General features: G+C 40.2%; 1 protein-coding gene across 8 annotated transcripts in view; it reads left to right on the top strand.

Moving 5' to 3' along the window:
* CALN1 (calneuron 1) overlaps positions 1–18,664 on the top strand; it is a 416,505-nt gene that overhangs the window by 190,980 nt on the left and 206,861 nt on the right. For all 8 annotated transcript variants that reach the window (XM_068265345.1, XM_068265342.1, XM_068265340.1 and 5 more), the window contains one exon: positions 13,282–13,425. In XM_068265345.1, coding sequence (XP_068121446.1) covers positions 13,282–13,425 — 144 coding nt within the window. The remainder of the gene's footprint in view (positions 1–13,281; positions 13,426–18,664) is intronic.

The following is an 18,664-nucleotide window of genomic DNA, read 5'->3' as shown; positions in this document are numbered from 1 at the left end:
TCTAATGTGGGATTGGAGTCTTGGACCAGAGTTGGAATCCAAGCTCAAGCTAGTTCCTACAACACTAAAGAGTCTTTGAGCAAAGCTTCCTTATGATCCTGGTTGCCTGTGGAGCATGCCATAAGTACTGCAGCCCTCAAGTGTTTTAAGTCTGTCAGGAGAAAAGCGTGGTATAAATGTTCTGTGTCTTGTCTAGAAAAGACTTTGACTATGAATGTAAATTGTTCCTTCCTGTCCTACCATTTCTTCTTCACAACACAGTTCATGGTGAGAACATAGCTGTAAGAATTAGAAGATCAATAAAATGTATAAAAATTCAATATATTCATTGATAGTTAAATTCATTCTAATGTTCACATTAGTACTGTATATGTCTATGTATTATTGTGCTCCGAGGGATTGGAGTTTTTCTAATATCTAAATGACTGCAAATATTCACCTTAATTACATATTTGCAGGGGGGATATTTTTGTAAGCATCAATTAACATTATGTTTGTACAAGACGTTAAATATGTCAGCTGATGGTTTCACATGAATGACACTGACTTAATTAACTGTAATTCAATGCCTTTATTCATCTATTTGCTCCATTCACTTTATTACACTATTCTGCTAACACCTACTTCAACCCTGCCAGTCGGAGTCCCATTATGATTGCATATGTGGCTGCAATGTGTATGCCTACTAAATGACTTCTAAATGACCCACAGCCATAAAACTAAATTGTACCGCAGGCTGGCTCATTCAATATTTATTTTGATAGTCAATGCATTACCCAACGCTATGCTGTAATTGCTATGCTGACTTTAAGACCTAATTCCTGTAGCTTTAACACAAAGTGCAATCAGTTTTCTTGTTTTCATTGAGTGATTATTTATGTACGTAAAAACTATAACACTAAAATCACGGTGCTAAAGGTACATATTCTTAGAGTGAGTAATGCTAATTATGCTTACTTGTACCAGGGAAAATGCAAATGTTTTACACACACATCTAGTTAAGGCATGAAATAATGCAGCATGAAAAAGGGACTGAGGAGAAAGGAGCTGAGGAGTCTGAGAGAAGAAAAGAAGGCCTCACTGCAGCATGGTTATCACCCACTCCTATCCAGATAAGAACCCAGGGGAACCCTTCTCTCAAGAGACAGACAAACAAAAGTTTGCTTTCCTAAAACAGAAAGAATTTGCGATAATTCAGGTTGGAGTGAGCTTGAGATGTCTCCCAGAACAACACTGCTGAATATATGCAAATTAACCATTGTACCCTTATAAGCTAAACACACCTCCAGAACCGCTGGAATGCAATGGTGTGTCAGCTTGTTAATTTGTACAGATCCATAATAATCCAACATGCATACAGACAGTTTCGGATTGTTTGATCCTCATCAGTGCATGGCATGGATTAATTTGGCTCTATAGAGTAGGGCTTGTAACACCGAGAGGTACAGACTAACCAGCAAGCTCAAGAGACAGCAATGAGAACACAATTACCCTTGCACATGTTTGAGCCTGCAGTTTATCTACACTTGCTAGCCTGGACCTGGCTGGCAGGAGCCATTTTATATGGATTACCCTTCACCCCACCAATTCCATCTTTGAACATAATCTGCCACTTGGAACCTAGTATAGAAAAGAGAGTGGGGAAATGTCTTTACACCACATTCTGTTATTGTAGCTTAAGCTAAACCTGCATGGGACCATGGGACATTATTTCCCCATTTCAACTGCCTTAAAGGGCCCCATCCCCTTCAACAAGGTGGACAGCACCCGCATAAACAAATGATAGCCTTGAGTGAGCCTTGATACAGTTCCTTGGGTACAATTCACAATTTCCTCCAACTCATTTTAAATAAAATCTTCTCTTTGTTGAAATCTACTAAAAATAGCTCTCTTAAATATTCAGGACATGTTTACAAGACAAAATGGCTCCTGCCATAAGGAATCTTAAGCTGCTCAACAGTTAACTATAACACATACAGTAGCATCTTTATATATCAAAACACACCGTTTACTAACCAGTAATTTAGGTTGATTCACATCACAAAGTTTTTTTTTAATTAGCTTTACTTACTTATTAACTCACAATTTATCTCTCCTTAACCGGTTCAGCACCGCAGTCCGAAAATCTCATGCATCCGAGCAACGTTCACCTCCCATTCATTCGCCTATAACTTTATTGCTACTTATCACAATGAATTGATCTATATCTTGTTTTTTCCGCCACTAATTAGGCTTTCTTTGGGTGCTACATTTTGCTAAGAATTATTTTTTTCTAAATCTATTTTAACAGGAAGATTAAGAAAGAAATGAAAAAAAATCATTATTTCTCAGTTTTTGGCCATTATAGTTTGAAATTAATATACGCTAGCGTAATTAAAACTCATGTATTTTATTTGCCCATCTGTCCCGCTTATTACACCATTTAAACGATGTCCCTATCACAATTTATGGTGCCGATATTTCATTTAGAAATAAAGGTGCATTTTTTCAATTTGCGTCCATCACTATTTATAAGCTTATAATTTTAAATAATATAATAACATATTCTCTTGACATGCATATTTAAAAAGTTCAGGCCCTTGGGTAACTATTAATGTTGTTTTTGTTTTTGTTTTTATTGTATTTTTTATTTTTATTTTTAATAAAAAAAGTGTATGTGGGTAATTTTTGGTGTGGGAGGGAAACTGTTAATTTTAAATGTAAAATATATATTTTTTTTTATTAAAAATGAATTGTGGTGCAGTTTACTATTCGGCCACAAGATGGCCACAGTGAAAAAAGTCCTAGATGCGAACGATTTCGCATCTAGGAACTTAAAAGCAGGGGAAATGTTTCCTGGGGGCAGAAATACCGCGCTCTCTGGAGAGAAAGCGTCGGTATTTCTGCGGGGAAGATAGATCGGTGAATGGGAATTATATTCCCATTCACTGATCGGGGGGCTAGCGGCGGGCAGCGGGAGCGCGCGCGGGGGCGCGCCCGATCGCGCGCACGAGGCGGCGGCAGCAGCAGTGCCTATCTGGACGAGGAAGCTCGTCCAGATAGGCCGAACTGGTTAACTGACCAAATTCATGATTTATCTCTCTTTATCTTTTTATCTCCTAATTTATCTCTCCTTATTTGTTTATCTCATGCATATTAGCTTTCCTTATGGTAAAGCTTTGTGACTCAACCTCATTACCACCACGGCTTACTATTAAGGGGCCCATAGACTGGTCGATTTCAGCCATCGATCGATCGATTCTATAGAATCGATTGAATGATCAGAAATCAATTCTTTCAAATCAGGTAAGAACCAAGCTGTGGCATAGGCACAGGTAATAATTCATGTCTCCCCTAAGAGGTATCTTAAGGCAGAGCTAATGTAAGTAGCAAACTGCCTTTTTCCATCAGGTCTAATCAATCTCAAATCGATTGATTGGCTGATTTGAAAGAATTGCTTTCTAATTTCAAATCAGTACATACACTTCTGCATATCTGCATGCTTATCTCAAAAAGATTGTTAGAACTGACAGCTGAAAACATACTGGTACAAATTTTTTTTATTCCCATTCAGTGAAATGAATTCTAAGACTGCATAGCCATTTTCTATGTATTGATAGAAAAGAGAAAGTCCCAAACCATTAGAGATTGACTTACATCAAAATGAGCATGTTCCACTGTGGAAAAGGTGGGATTTAACCACTTAATGAATGTCATACAGTATATTTACACCCCTGCAGACTTCATCTTAGCTCCAGGGCTGTAGATATACGTATCTCCGCTACAACCACAGCTGTGTGCGTACTCATTCGTGCGCATGCTCTTGTGCTTGTTTGCTTTGCCTCCCATTAGTAGGAAGATCAGTGAATAAGAATGCAGGCATTACTTCTTGTTAGCGTACTACTAGTAGTACACTCAGGAAAGTAATGAGTGAGGACATCTTGTGGCCAAATAATAAAATGACACCTACATACATTTATTTTAATAAAAAAACATACACATACTCTTAAAATTAACTCCTTACCTCTCACAATTTTACTATTTGGCCACAAGATGTCCTCACACATTTTCTTCCTGCCACGTACTAATAGCAAGTGAACAGGAAGTAATGTGTGCAAGTGTAACTTAGTTCATTACACCGACCGCAGGTATCTCATTGTTGCTGGCGATCATTGACACCGGCACTTTGATTAGTGAATAGGATCTGTGATCCCATTTACTTACCTCCTGGCTAGCGGGTGGCGGGAGCGAGCGGTGGCCGTCCGTTGTAATAGACGTATATATCTACACCCCTGTGTGGGAACTGAAATACTGTGGGACGTAGATATACTTATCAAAAGAAACTGCGCTCAGTGTCCTGAAAGTTGCTAGTCCAGGCAGCACACTATAAAGAGAAAATGTTCCCACAGTAATCCAGTCGGAATAGCAGCGCCCACACAGTCCGTTATTGCCTTCTCAGGACCTTTGAAAGTAAGCAGAGTACAAGGAGGATGCCCTCATAGCGAGTAAAGCCTTTTAACACAACACCCCTGTGCTCAATAAGGTAGTGCTGAGATGAACAAGGCTACCACCGATAGGATAGGAGGAATGCACACTCCCCCCCCGTTTTTCCCTGCTCACCAGATCACTGCTTGGCATACAGCATGTCAAATCCCATAAGTTGGTTTCTAAAGGCATAGAGAAGACAACCTCTCATAGTGTAATAAGTTTTAATAAGGCACCCAGGCCCCGCTAGAATCCACGTACATAAAAGATTCTTGGTTAAAAGCAAAGCATAATTACACATCCAGTAACGTCTCCGATCGCCTCCTGCGCGTCCCCGGCCGAGATCCTCTGTACAGCGTGCGTGCGTCCCCCAAGCTCCGCCCTACGCGTTTCGTCACAAATTGTGACTCATCAGGGGCTGGAGTGCGCACGGGTCCCACCGCATTAAATATGCGTAGCCAAACCCACCCCTCGCAACCCTGCCAACCAGCCTGAGCACTAACTGGAGCCTGGATGACGCAGGAGGCGGGCGGCTCACATGATCTCGCATCCCCTGCATCCCTCCCAACCAAATACCCACCCCGCAGACATAATATTGTAGTACATACAGTTGCATATTACACATTGCGTGGCTGCCAGCCCTCCCTCCACTCCATAATGCTCCCAAACTAGTATAGAAATATAATCTTTAAAATCATAGAACATAGACAAATCTTGCTAGCGTCATATGCACGTATTTGCTACCTAGTGCATGGCATATCATACAACACACCTCATCTGCCAGCACTTAACATAGGCATAAGCTGTCCACGGCTTTCCATGTAAGCTAAATGCTAGCTCCTCCTATTAGCACTGCACCTCTATCCCTCCCCATACTCCATGTATATGATTGACCAAATATTTACGGCAAAACTCTACTTCAAAGTGAGATAAGCTAGTTATTGGACAGAAAACAGTTAATATCGACTTCTATATTTAAACCTTGTGGAGTCAATGTGTGTAAGTTATAAATCCATTTCGTTTCCATCTTACATAGCTCACGGAGCCTATTACAGCCCCTCCAGTGTGTATTTAATTTCTCTATGCCACAGATTTGCATATCACTCGGATTGCATGCATGTTGTTTTTTAAAATGCGCAGATACACTGTGGTTCTCATGTCCACTTTTGGCCTTGTATATGTGCTCTCCTGTTCTCTCCTTTAGTTCACGTGTGGTGCGGCCCACATATTGGTATCCGCACTTACACCATAGCAGGTACACCACATACTTAGTTGAACAGGTGATGAATGACCTTATCTTATACTGTTGTTTTGTTACAAAAGATTCAAATTCGTATTTCACACGTTTATTGTTTACATTAAGTTTACATCCCTGACACCTCCCACATGGGTAAAACCCTGGTTTCTGCCAGAGGTTATCCCGTTGTATACGTGGAGGGTCCACACAGCTTGGGACCAATTTGTCCCTCAAATTGGGAGCCCTGCGATATATAAATGCGGGTTTATTAGGTATAGTTCTGGATAGCGTTTGATCACACATCAGCACCTGCCAATGTTTTTTAACAATGTTCTCAACTTCCCTGTGCTGTAAGCTGAACTCACTTATAAAGGCGGTATTGGGTGATTTGTTGACTCTTTCCTTATTACCCCTAATAAGTTCATCCCTTTGCATTCCTCGTACCTGTTCCACCGTCCTATCAAGTGCAAGCTCATTATACCCTTTCTGCAGGAACCGTTTTTTTAGGACCTCAGCCTGTACATCATAGTCAGAAATGTTAGTACAATTTCTATGCACCCTTATCATCTGCCCCTTGGGTATGGCTCTAACCCAATTTGGATGGTGGCAGCTGTCAACTGGTATGAAGCCATTTCGATCAGTTTTTTTAAAAAAACATTTGGTTTTCAGCTCATTATTATCCACATAGATATTAAGATCCAAAAAATGTATCTCAGTGTTACTACACTCCAGAGTGAGCTGTATATTTGATTCAAGGCCATTGATTTCACCAATAAAGCTCCTAAAGTCAGATTCCTGACCATTCCATACAATTAGAAGGTCATCAATAAAACGCCACCATGCAATTATATCCTGACCACCCTTTGCTATGGCTTTCTCCTCCCATAGCGCCATGTATAGGTTAGCTAGGGAGGGAGCGAACGATGCCCCCATCGCACAGCCATATTTCTGCGCGTAGAAGTCGCCCTTGTACCAAAAATAATTGTTCACCAGCGCGAACTTCAAAAGTTTCAATAAGAATTCAATTTGTATATTTTGCATTTTACCTTCCAACGACAGATAGTGTTTAACAGCATCAATCCCCCCCTGGTGGGGTATATTCGCATACAAAGAGCTTACATCCGCCGTCCCTAATAGCGTATGATCATTGACATTAATGGTTTGTAATACCTGCAATGTATGGGTGGTATCCTTTAATACATGTGGCAATTTTCCCACCAACGGTTTAAGGTACTTATCCAAATATATACCCACTCTGTGGGTGATTGAACCAATGCCACTTATTATCGGTCTCCCTGGTGGATGTACAGGATCCTTATGCACCTTAGGGGTTTGATAGATAATTGGTGTGCGGGGAGCTGAAGGGATAAGATACTTAAATTCATGATCCGACACCAGCCCTTCGTCAAGTCCTTCACGTAGTATAGAAATAAGTTCCTTTTTATATCTTTTATATCTTTGCATATGTACTCGGGTCAAATACAATCCTATCTAATTCACCAAAATACTGCTCCTTGCTTAACACCACAACCCCCCCCCCCCCCTTATCAGCCGGTCTGATGACCAGATTTTTTTCTTCAAGTAAGGTTTTTGCTTGTTGTTGAAAACCCGGTATATTTTTGTTGGGAATAGCCTCTATGTCCTTCAACACTAGCTTTTTGAACACTTCTATGGCGTTCTGACTCCCATTATTTTGTGGGTTAAATGTGGAATTATTCTGAAGACTTGTGAACTGATATTGTGGGCCACTCACCGCCTTTTGGCTGGGTCCCTCTTTATCCAAAAAATACCGTCTTAAATTAATTTTCCTAACAAATTTATTAACATCAATATACGCGCTGAACTTATTCAAATTTTTTGGGGGGGCGTATTTGAGCCCTTTGTCCAGGGTCCTCAATTCCCCCTTTGTAAGTGCAGTGTCACTCAAGTTAAATATTCCTTCCCCTGCTATCTCCTTCCTCTTTTGTTTTCTGTATCCTCCCCTACACCCCCTTCTGCCCGTCTTTTTCTTGCCTGTCCTGGCGTGTACATATGTTCCTCGTCCCCCCCTCCCCATACCCCATATTGTGGCCCCTCCCCAAAAAATGATCACTGTTGCCTACATAGCTATCGTTTTCTAATCCTTGGAACTAAATGGGCACCCCATATTCCCCATTGAATTGTGGATTCCGAAGGCCCCTTCCCCTCCCGCCCCTACCCCCCGTGGCGGGGTGAAACCCCCATATGCCCCTTGAGGCTGAAATTCCCCATTCCTCAGTCCCCTTGGTTGGTAAACAGGATTGGGATTGAGGTTACTGGGTCTTGGCCCATATGGGTTACCCCTCGGTGTCTGGTGTTGGCCTCTCGGTTGTGGTTGTCCCCGGGGTTGTGGGGTTGGCTGGATTGGAGTGGGTTTGGGTTGCCCCCTTCCCCACCTCCCTGTCCAGTTCCACCTTCACTTTTCTTTTTCTGCTGCCATTTGTATACATTCCCATTGCTATATGACTCCACATCGCGTGTATATTGTTTATGTTTATCTGTCACAATCTCTTTTTCTAATTTGACTAGTGATTCCTGAATATATTTGGACCTACCAATATATTCCTCAGATTCCTTATATGGTTCCAATCTTACTCGTATCTTAATTTACTCGTAGATATACTGCCATGAACGGCATTAGTGGTTAAAACTACAATGGCCGAAAACTGAGAGATAATGATTTTTTTTCCCCATTTTTTTTCTTATTATTCCCATTAAAATGCATTTAGGATAAAATAATTCTTAACATAATATACCACCAAAAGAAAGTCTAATTGGTGGCAAAAAACAAGATATAGATAATTTTGTTGTGATAAGTAGTGATGAAGTTATTGGTGAATGAATGAATGAGTGAAAGGAGCGCTGAAAGGTGAAAATTGCTCTGGTGCTCAAGGGGGAAAACCCCTCAGTGGTGAAGTGCTTAATATAACACAACAGAATCCATGGGAATACCATTATCTAGCTAGTTCTTAGCTTTTTTTTACCTAGATGTCTGCCCAGGATCATACATACATACAATAAACTGCAAAGGAACAGGAATGCAAAATAGGATAAGGATAGAATGATTATTTAACTGTGTAAGGACATGTAGTAGAATGTAGTAAATTATTCAGGATACCTACTTTTACATTGATTACCCTAGTTTCAGCATCAGAAACGATTCAGTTCTAAAACCAGTAGCAAATATACCTGCTCTCCCAGAATGCTCCGGGAGGAGAATTCCACATAGATAAATATCACTGGGAGATCAGGGCAACATATCAATATACAGCTATATATATATATATATATATATATATATATATATATATATATATATATATATATATATATATATATATATATATATATATAATATATATATATATATATATATAATATATATATATATATATATATATATATATATATATATATATATATATATATATATATATATATATATATAGTGTTTTTGATGCTGAAATCTGGAAAATTACCTTAAAGTAAACCAGAGACCTGGTAAAGTAAGGATTTGATAATTACCCAGGGCTTGTTCCTGCCCCATAAACACCTCTGAGTCTGTGTCTACTGCACATGCGCGGGATATCCACACATGCATTGCACAGAAGACCCAGACTGAAGCGACTGAGCCCTTTACCGGGGCTGATTGCGGTTGAACGGCAGACCGCGGGAAGACGGCGAGGGACTCAGACGTGTTTATGGGGCGGGAGGAAGCCCCGGGTAAGTATCAAATCTTTTCTTTACCAGGTCTCTGGTACACTTTAAAAGTTGGTGTCCTGAATAATTTGCTGCATTCTACTATACATCACTACAGGGCCTCTTCAAGCTGTAATCAGTAAAGTTCCTCTTCAAAGCTGCATTATAAATCCCTCTAACAATATTAAAATACAAAGGCAAAAGTGCTTCCTTTGTTCACTCTTACCAGCAATTCACTGCAGAGAGCTATAAGACAAATACATTTGCTGAAACATAATTTTTACAATATCATAGAACTGACAGCTACCTTTGCTCATTATAGAGAAGTTGCACAAGATAACAAGATTCTGTAAATCTTGAAAATTAATCTAAATTTCTGCCAGATATTTTTCTAAACCTGTAATAAGTGCATCACTTGTAACATTGTCATCAATATCATTTAAATGAGGATGAATGTGTTGTTCTCTCTAGTCAGTAAGTACTGTATACTTGTGTTTCATTACTCCCAGTCACTGTAATAATGCTGTCTCAGATATATCTAAAAATTAAGCTGTGTAGGAGTATTAATGGTGTATCAGAGATATATATTACACACTTTTCAAACTCCCTGACAGAAAATCATTTTGTCAGTTAAATGAATGCAACTGGTTACTAAATAAATATAGTCCAAAAATGCCGCCACCTAAGTATGCTTACTTTTAAATACACTTTGCTTTTCTCTCTCCATGTATCAGTTAACTGAATCTAAATAAAATGATTTATCATGTCTGATGAAGATGCGTATTTTAGCCACTCAGGGCCTGTTTTCACTTGTGCCAGTGTGTGACGGCACTTGCTGTGATGTGAGAGAATCATTTCTATCTCCGTAGCCCTGCCATGCAGACCTATACACTGGGGGAGATGCTATTCATTTTATGGCAGTATATTTTCTGCAGTTTATCATAAGTAGTACTGAGTTGTTAGCTGTTTTTTAGTACTGACACCTCAGCACCATATCATTCAAACATTATTCCAATTACCCTAATAGTACCCATACATGGTACAGTAAAAACATTACATTTTCCTGTTTATTTGACCAAAACGATTGAATCGAATTAAAGTCAAAAATATATATTTTTTCGATTAAGAAAAACGACTGATTATCCTGTATTTTCAATAAAAATCTGATCAGACATGTTGGAAAAATCTTTATATTTGATCTTACGAAATAATTGAATAAAATTATCTAATTGAAAAAAATAAAAACATTGTACCATGTATGGGCACCATTAGAGTAACCCGGAGACTGATCTTATTTAGCTGTTGCTAGGAAATTAAGTCTAACCTCTAACTTCACCTATAAGTTAATGCCTAACACTAGGGTCCACTTCACACTATGGGCTTGATTCATTAAGACAAATAGCATGCCTTATTGGAGTTAACACGCCTTATCAGAGATAACACGCCTTATCTGAGTTATCACTCCTTATCAGAGATAACACGCCATATCAAAGTTAACACACTTTATCAGAGTAGCATAGCAAGCGCAATGAATTTATGCCTAATTGGCAATGACGAGAGCTCCACTCGTCCTGCCCTGAGCCCCTGCGGGTTCGTAGTTCTCGCAATGCTTCTCTGATAAGGTGTGTTAACTTTGATAAGACATGTTAACTTTGATAAGGCATGTTATCTCTGATAAGGCATGTTAACTCGGATAAGGAGTGTTATCTCTGATAAGGTGTGTTAACTCGGATAAGGCATGCTATTTGTCTTAGCGATTTAAGCCCTATGTAACACTGGTGGTGTGGTATTATACTGCAATGCAAGGCCAGCTATTTTGTAGTGTTGATTAAAATTAATGCAATCCATGGGTCAGAACTATTTCATACAGATTAACAGAACATAAAATTGTGATGTGTTTGTGCATTGCATTTTACCACAGTGCAGTGCCCATGGCGTTAATGGACCCTAACCATAACCTTTACATTATAAAAATGGTTATAACATAAGATTTCACCCTTACCTTAAGCTGACCCAAAACTGACCTAAGCAATATAAAAAGGTTTAACATTAACAGAATGTACTTAGGGCCCACGCTTCTTCTCCTATGTCTGGTTACCTCTGAATTACCTGCTCAGACAAAAAAAAACCTCCCAGAAATCCCAAATGTTCCACAAACACTTGGTATATGCAATAAAGTAAACTTGAAAGGCTTACCAGACATTAACAACCCACTTTATAAGGTTGTAAGCTCAGCATGTGTTAAATCTGCAACAGATTCCTAGTTCCAAACAGCGAGATCACAGATCTTAAACCATCTCCTCTAGGTCTAAGTGGATAGAAAGACACCAGATAAGAGTAAACTCCCCTCAGATGATATCCCACAATTGTGCGGCAAAGATAATAAATGCAAGGGAGAGAACATCTAAGTGTAGCTTTTTTTCATTCATAAATAAGGTAAAAATATATTAAAAAGTTCACTTACAAGAGGGGACCCGAATCACAGGGTTTTCCTAAAATCAGAAGAGTGTTCAATATAAGATCCCGGGTAAGGGAGTAAGGGTGCAGTGTGACTAAGCTACACTTAGATGTTCCCTCCCTCGCATTTATTATCTTTGCCACACAATTGTGGGAGATCATCTGGGGGGAGTCTACTCCTATCTGGAGCCTTTTTATTCACCTTGACCTAGAGGAATTGGTTCCATTCATACAAATATGAATGTTTAATTAATGGCACACATTGCTCAGCACTGTCAGTGCCTGTAAGTATGTTCAGTGATTTATTATAAATCCAATGGCATATTATGCTTGGAAGAACAAAGAGAAATCGAGAGCCCGATATGGTGTAGTATTGTTAAGTTGGTTGTGGTTAAAAGCAAAATATTTAGATATACTCACAAACATGGGTTACCCATAGGCAACCACTTCAAGTGCAGGTGGGGAGTATTAGAACCTGACCCCACTCAGGTTTTTAAGATGTCGCTCTCTGTAGATAGGAAATGGGGTAGCACCCCTCCACCGAGGGTGGACTCAAGATTTCAGCAAGGCTTGGTGTACAGAGGCGCCAGAGTAGAATAAAAACGTTTAAAAACCGTCTAAAAAGAGGGGGATGTTCAGGTGGACTTACCTCCCTCAAAAATATAAAACTCAATTGAGTCACAATATATCAATACAAAAATATTTTATTGAACTCCACTTAGTGCAACGCGTTTCGCAGGTGTGGTCCTGCTTCATCAGGCAAACAGGAGTATAACTCAATGGGTCTAGATGCAGAAGTGAGCGCCTCTGCATCTAGACCCATTGAGTTATACTCCTGTTTGCCTGATGAAGCAGGACCACACCTGCGAAACGCGTTGCACTAAGTGGAGTTCAATAAAATATTTTTGTATTGATATATTGTGACTCAATTGAGTTTTATATTTTTGAGGGAGGTAAGTCCACCTGAACATCCCCCTCTTTTTAGACGGTTTTTAAACGTTTTTATTCTACTCTGGCGCCTCTGTACACCAAGCCTTGCTCCAATGGCATATTAGTTCATTACTGGTTAATAAAAAAAAAGCTACAGGCTGCATGACTTATATTAACATAAGGCATAAGCTACAGTAAATACATATGAAATTAATTGAGGTTTTAGATTTTTTTCTGCACAAAATATTGCTAACCTATAGGCTCCAATGAGCATGCATAGTCTCAGCTTTAGCTTTAACAGGGTGAGGAATAGTGCTGCTACAATTAAAAAATATAAGCTACCGTAAGTAAATTAAACTGTTCTGTCAAACAATTTTCCTGTCTTGTGTTTTTTTTCCCTCTCAAACATGTTCTTATCTTAATCAACAGAGAAAAAATGAGCATACTGTAAACTGCTTCAATCTCTTTTACAACAGAAATCCGTGAAGCCTTCCAAGTGTTGGACCGAGATGGAAATGGTTTTATTTCAAAACAGGAACTTGGCATGGCAATGCGATCGTTGGGTTACATGCCTAGTGAAGTCGAGTTAGCCATCATTATGCAGCGCCTTGATATGGATGGTGAGTATCAGTGATATCCAAAAGGGATGACAGAATATCACAGTACAATATAAATCTGTCTTTATTAATTCATTGCAAAATATGAAAAGTAGGTTTATTTGTATGTATACTTGTTTTTTAAAGCTGACTGCTAAATGAACACATTTAGATATACCAATGTAGCAAAAAAGAAGAAGGAGGTGCACAAGGTCCCTGTAATGGGTTACTCCGGAGTGCTCAAAGCCCAACAAAACAGTTCCACCAAGCCAGTATTGTATAGATACAAGCGGCTGGGCACATCCAGTAAAAAACAAACTTTATTTGTATCCAGTTAAAATGTGTACATCCACAGCAGCAATGCAGCAGGAGAGAGAGGGGTTATCATGGAAAGAGGTCGACAGCTGTTTCGCACCCTGCAAATGGGCGCTTCGTCAGGACAACAAGAGCCCCCCAACATCCCCCCTTAAGTACAGTACTTACGGAAATTGCAGATCAGATGAGGAGGACGCCATGCAGGGCGCACCTATGGCGGCCGCAATCAGCGCTTCCTGGACGCCCAATGCGTTCCACCAAACGGAAGCGCGGACCGGAAGTAGTCATTCACCTCCCTGGGCCAATGAGGAGTGAGCGCGAGTAAAGCTCCACTCGCGCATATGGCTAGAGCTGGCCAGTAGTAGGGAACCGCCCCCAAGTAATGCCATTGGCTACACCACTACCTACCCCTCGCCCACAAACCAATTGCAAGGGGCACGGACCACAACAGCAATCCGCCCCCCCCCCCCCCCGCAACTAGGAAGTAGCAAACAAGCGTACTTAGCAACAATGTATGGTCTTGCCTATTGACAGCAAAGCTGTCTCTACATGTCAAAAATCTGTTTGTTTCATACAGCCAAGGCATAAAGCAGGTGGAACCACCCCCACAACATAATATATGAGGCTAGATATCCCACTGACAGTAAGGACTGTCAAAAAATGGCAACAACTAGGTGGACACTACCTGACACTTCATGGTTGATCCCCAAGGGGACGGTGCTGCTGCGTCTGGCCTCCTCCTCCTATGGTTCTGCATAAAGGTCAAGATAAAGGGGAAAGGATACACATTTAGATATAATTCAATCTGTCCTAAAGCAGGGCAAAATAAGCAAAATGTATTGTAGGGTAAAACGTTACGTAACCAAAAGTACTCTCTATTTACAGTAAAACTGGAAAAGACAAGAAAAAAAGAAAGCCAAATACCTGGCTGTCCTACATCAATTTTTTCCTTAAAGAAAACCTGAACTGAAAATTAAAAGTCAAAATAAGCATTCACAAGTCATACTTACCTTCCATGTAGTCTACTCCTCAGTGTCTTTCTCCTGTCCCGCGTCCTGTTTGTTCACTGTGATCAAGAGAATTTTCTGTCCTCCATTTTGAAAATGGCCATTACCCATAACAGCTTTCTGGTCAGCACACAGTTAAACTGTAACATCGCCCACTTGAGCCATAGGGAAACATGGACATTACCTGGTGCATCAGTTTTCCTCTCAGCTATAACTGACAGCAACTGATATTTTACTGACAGCATCTGATATATTTCAGATCTGACAAAATGTTGTCAGAACTGGAAGGGATTATTTTCAGAAGAAAATGGTGAGCTTCTGAGAGGAACTGATGGCAAGGTAACTATGTAATGTTCATTTGAAGTTACCTCATGTGTTTATTTTAAAGATTTTTACTCAGTACAGGTTCTCTTTAAACCGTGCGTGAATCATACACCTGAAACGAGTATGCAGCTAGTGTAGTAAGACTACATGGAAGACTACAGGTAGTAAGACTGAATACTTAACACTTAATCTGCATACTGTGTCAATGGCTAAAAGTATTAGGTCAGAAGGACAACCAGGCACTGTATAACCAGTTCGGCCTATCTGGACGAGTTTCCTCGTCCAGATAGGCACTGCTGTTTTCCCTGCGTGGTGCCCGTGCGCGCACCCGCCGCCCGCCGCTAGCCCCGTAAAAAAATACAATAAAACAAAAACAACATAAATAGTTACCCAAGGGTCTGAACTTTTTAATTGTCAAGAGAATATGTTATTATATTATTTAAAATTATAAGCTTATAAATAGGGATGGACGCAAATTGAAAAAAATGCACCTTTATTTCTAAATGAAATATCGGCACCATAAATTGTGATAGGGACATCATTTAAACGGTGTAAGAACTGGGACATATGGGCAAATAAAATACATGTGTTTTAATTACGGTAGAGTATATTAATTTAAAACTATAATGGCCAAAAACTGAGAAATAATGAATTTTTTCCGTTTTTTTCTTATTCTTCCTGTTAAAATGCATTTACAGTAAAGTGGCTCTTAGCAAAATGTACCCCCCAAAGAAAGCCTAATTGGTGGCGGAAAAAACAACATATAGATCAAATCATTGTGATAAGTAGCAATAAAGTTATAGGCGAATGAATGGGAGGTGAACGTTGCTTGGATGCATGAGATTTTCGGCACTGCAGCGCTGAACCGGTTAAAAAGAAATAAAAATGTCAGCCTCCAAATCTCCTCTCATTACTATGTCACCAGCTCTATGCATTTCTTCAAAATGCTATTTCTCTGGAAGTATTGCTCATTTAGACTAGCAGAATTCAATGAAAATAGTCTCAGTTAAACAGGGAGAGATCATAGCATGCAGCAGACAGACATGCACTGTTACCAGGCAGAGGTTGTGACAGGCAGTAGGCAGAGCAGAGGATTGGATATGAGACAAGGTCAGTACAAATTGTGTCAAAAATACAATATCAAGCCAAACGTAAAGTACCGGTACTAGCATGGGTCACACATATGGATCGAATCAGAACAGAATTGCCTACTCTCCGAAGTGGGCAAAATACCTAACTTAGGCCTATGCTCAATAATTAGATGTTGCTGTGGCATATGCCATTATTATTTGAAAATGCTTCCGCACCCCCCCCCCAAGTACATCTCTGTAGGCAAGGTAGCTTTGTCCTGCATACAATCCCCATCAAGGCAACAGTGCCATGACCAGGAAGGTGGATGAGCATGGAGACATGTGCCTGAAAGACACCTAGGCGCTAATCAAGGCATTCTTTACATTTTCTTACTTGCGCTGGTAGCAAGAGAAGGGAGAATATGATTAGTTGCTAGAAGAGGAATGCAAAGTTTCCTACAGTCAGACACTTAATACATGACACCTGTAATATATGTGGGTGCATTGAACATGGCATGGCAAACTATGCAGAAGATTTACTGATCTCATTTGTGACACTGACAATGAGATAACAAGAAGGTGCAACATCAAGCCTGATTGTTACTGTACTGTATCTGTAGTCAAAATCAGTTTAGAGTATTATTCTCATTTCTGTGGAAGAAAGCTCAATACATGCACTTCAATAGCCTGTTTCAATTCAAGGAGGAATTTGCATGTGTGACTGCCATATTGTCTAGCCTATGGTTATCCTTCACAAGCCTACTAATGAATATAGCTGTGTTATTTTCTGATGGTGGGAAAGACAAAAACTGCTAACAACTCATGAAGGCTGGAGATGAGCATCGCTTACTGATCTCGCATGGACAGGTGTATTCAGCCAAAACCAAGATATAAAATTAGCCTGAAAAGTGTAGAAACTATATTTTATTTCAGAAAACTTTCATGTTTTTATCTAATCTCATGCCTTGCCTATATATTTTCTGGATGCTTTTCCAAGGAGAGATGGTCATGGTTTGTAATTTATCTCACAAATGCCACTGCCTGACAACCTTTTGCATTTAGAGACTAGAACTGCATACTAAGCAGTGATATATTGCTTAAAATGCCAGTGTATAATGAATTCTCTAGCCATATTATGTCTTTGCATGCTAAATATACAATTATTCATAAGAAGGTGGACTTTGAAGAAGCTAAAGAAGATTTTGCAAATCTTTCCATCTCTGAAGGGTTATCAAAATACAGATCTTATATACTGTTAATTCTGACATTTCAGGAAACTGTACTATCAATACAAGGCAATGTATACTAAGGCATGAATAGTTGTATGATAATAATGAACATCAAACCTTATTCACTCTAACTGACTGACAGTGGTTGAGTTCCAGGATATTCTCCAGTTGATTTTTCATCAAGGCATATTTGGTTGGCTAGGCTAGATGTTTATTCTGAAATTTGGCACCTTTCACTAGAGATGGCCTGAACGGTTCGCCAGCGAATGGTTCCCAGCGAACTTCTGGAGTTCGTGATCGCGAAGAACCGCGAACTTTTCCGGAAGTTCGGTTCGCCCCCAAAGTGCATCATGAGGGTCAACTTTGACCCTCTACATCATAGTCAGCAGGCACATTGTAGCCAATCAGGCTACACTCCCTCCTGGAGCCACTCCCCCCTTATAAAAGGCAGGCAGCATCAGGCTTTTCACTCACTCGTGTGCCTGCATTAATTAGAGAAGGGAGAGCTGCTGTGCAGAGACCTATAGGGAAAGCTTAGTTAGGCTCTTGTAGGCTTCTTAGCTTGCTCCTTGCTGATTCTTATTGCTAAAAAATAACCCCTCAACAGCTCTTTTGAGAGCTAATCTTGTTCTTGTGATCTATTTTTTGTGTGTGTGTGTGTGTGTGTGTGTGTGTGTGTGTGTGTGTGTGTGTGTGTGTGTGTGTGTGTGTGTGTGTGTGTGTGTGTGTGTGTGTGTGTGGCGCCTACTTGCATTATATACAGCCCTGTCAGTCAGTCGCAGCTGGCCTTTGGCCCCTTGGTGGTATAATTACTGCTGTGCCAGGTGCACATTATAATACCCATCACTGCATGTACCTACTACCTGTTGTTCACTTCAGTGCACCCACCTACCTACGTGAGCGCACGCAGTGCCACTGTGCCTGTCCATTACCTGTCTGTGTGTGACAGGTGCACATTGTAATACCCATCACTGCATATACCTACCTGTTGTTCACAGTGCACCCACCTAGCTACATGAGCGCACGCAGTGTCACTGTGCCTGTCCGGTACCTGTCTGTGTGTGACAGGTGCACATTGTAATACCCATCAATGCATATACCTACCTGTTGTTTACAGTGCACCCACCTAGCTACGTTAGCGCAACCTACCTACCTGTTGTTCACTTCAGTGCACTCACCACGTGAGCGCACGCAGTGTCACTGTACCTGCTTGGTACCTGTGTGTGTGTGACAGGTGCACATTTGTAATACCGATCACTGCATATTATTATTATTATTATTTATTATTATTATTTATTGTATTTATATAGCGCCAACA

Source organism: Hyperolius riggenbachi, chromosome 2 (genome assembly GCF_040937935.1).
Source record: "Hyperolius riggenbachi isolate aHypRig1 chromosome 2, aHypRig1.pri, whole genome shotgun sequence".
NCBI classification, from domain to species: Eukaryota; Metazoa; Chordata; class Amphibia; order Anura; family Hyperoliidae; genus Hyperolius; species Hyperolius riggenbachi.
This window is presented reverse-complemented; position numbering and strand designations above follow the sequence as displayed.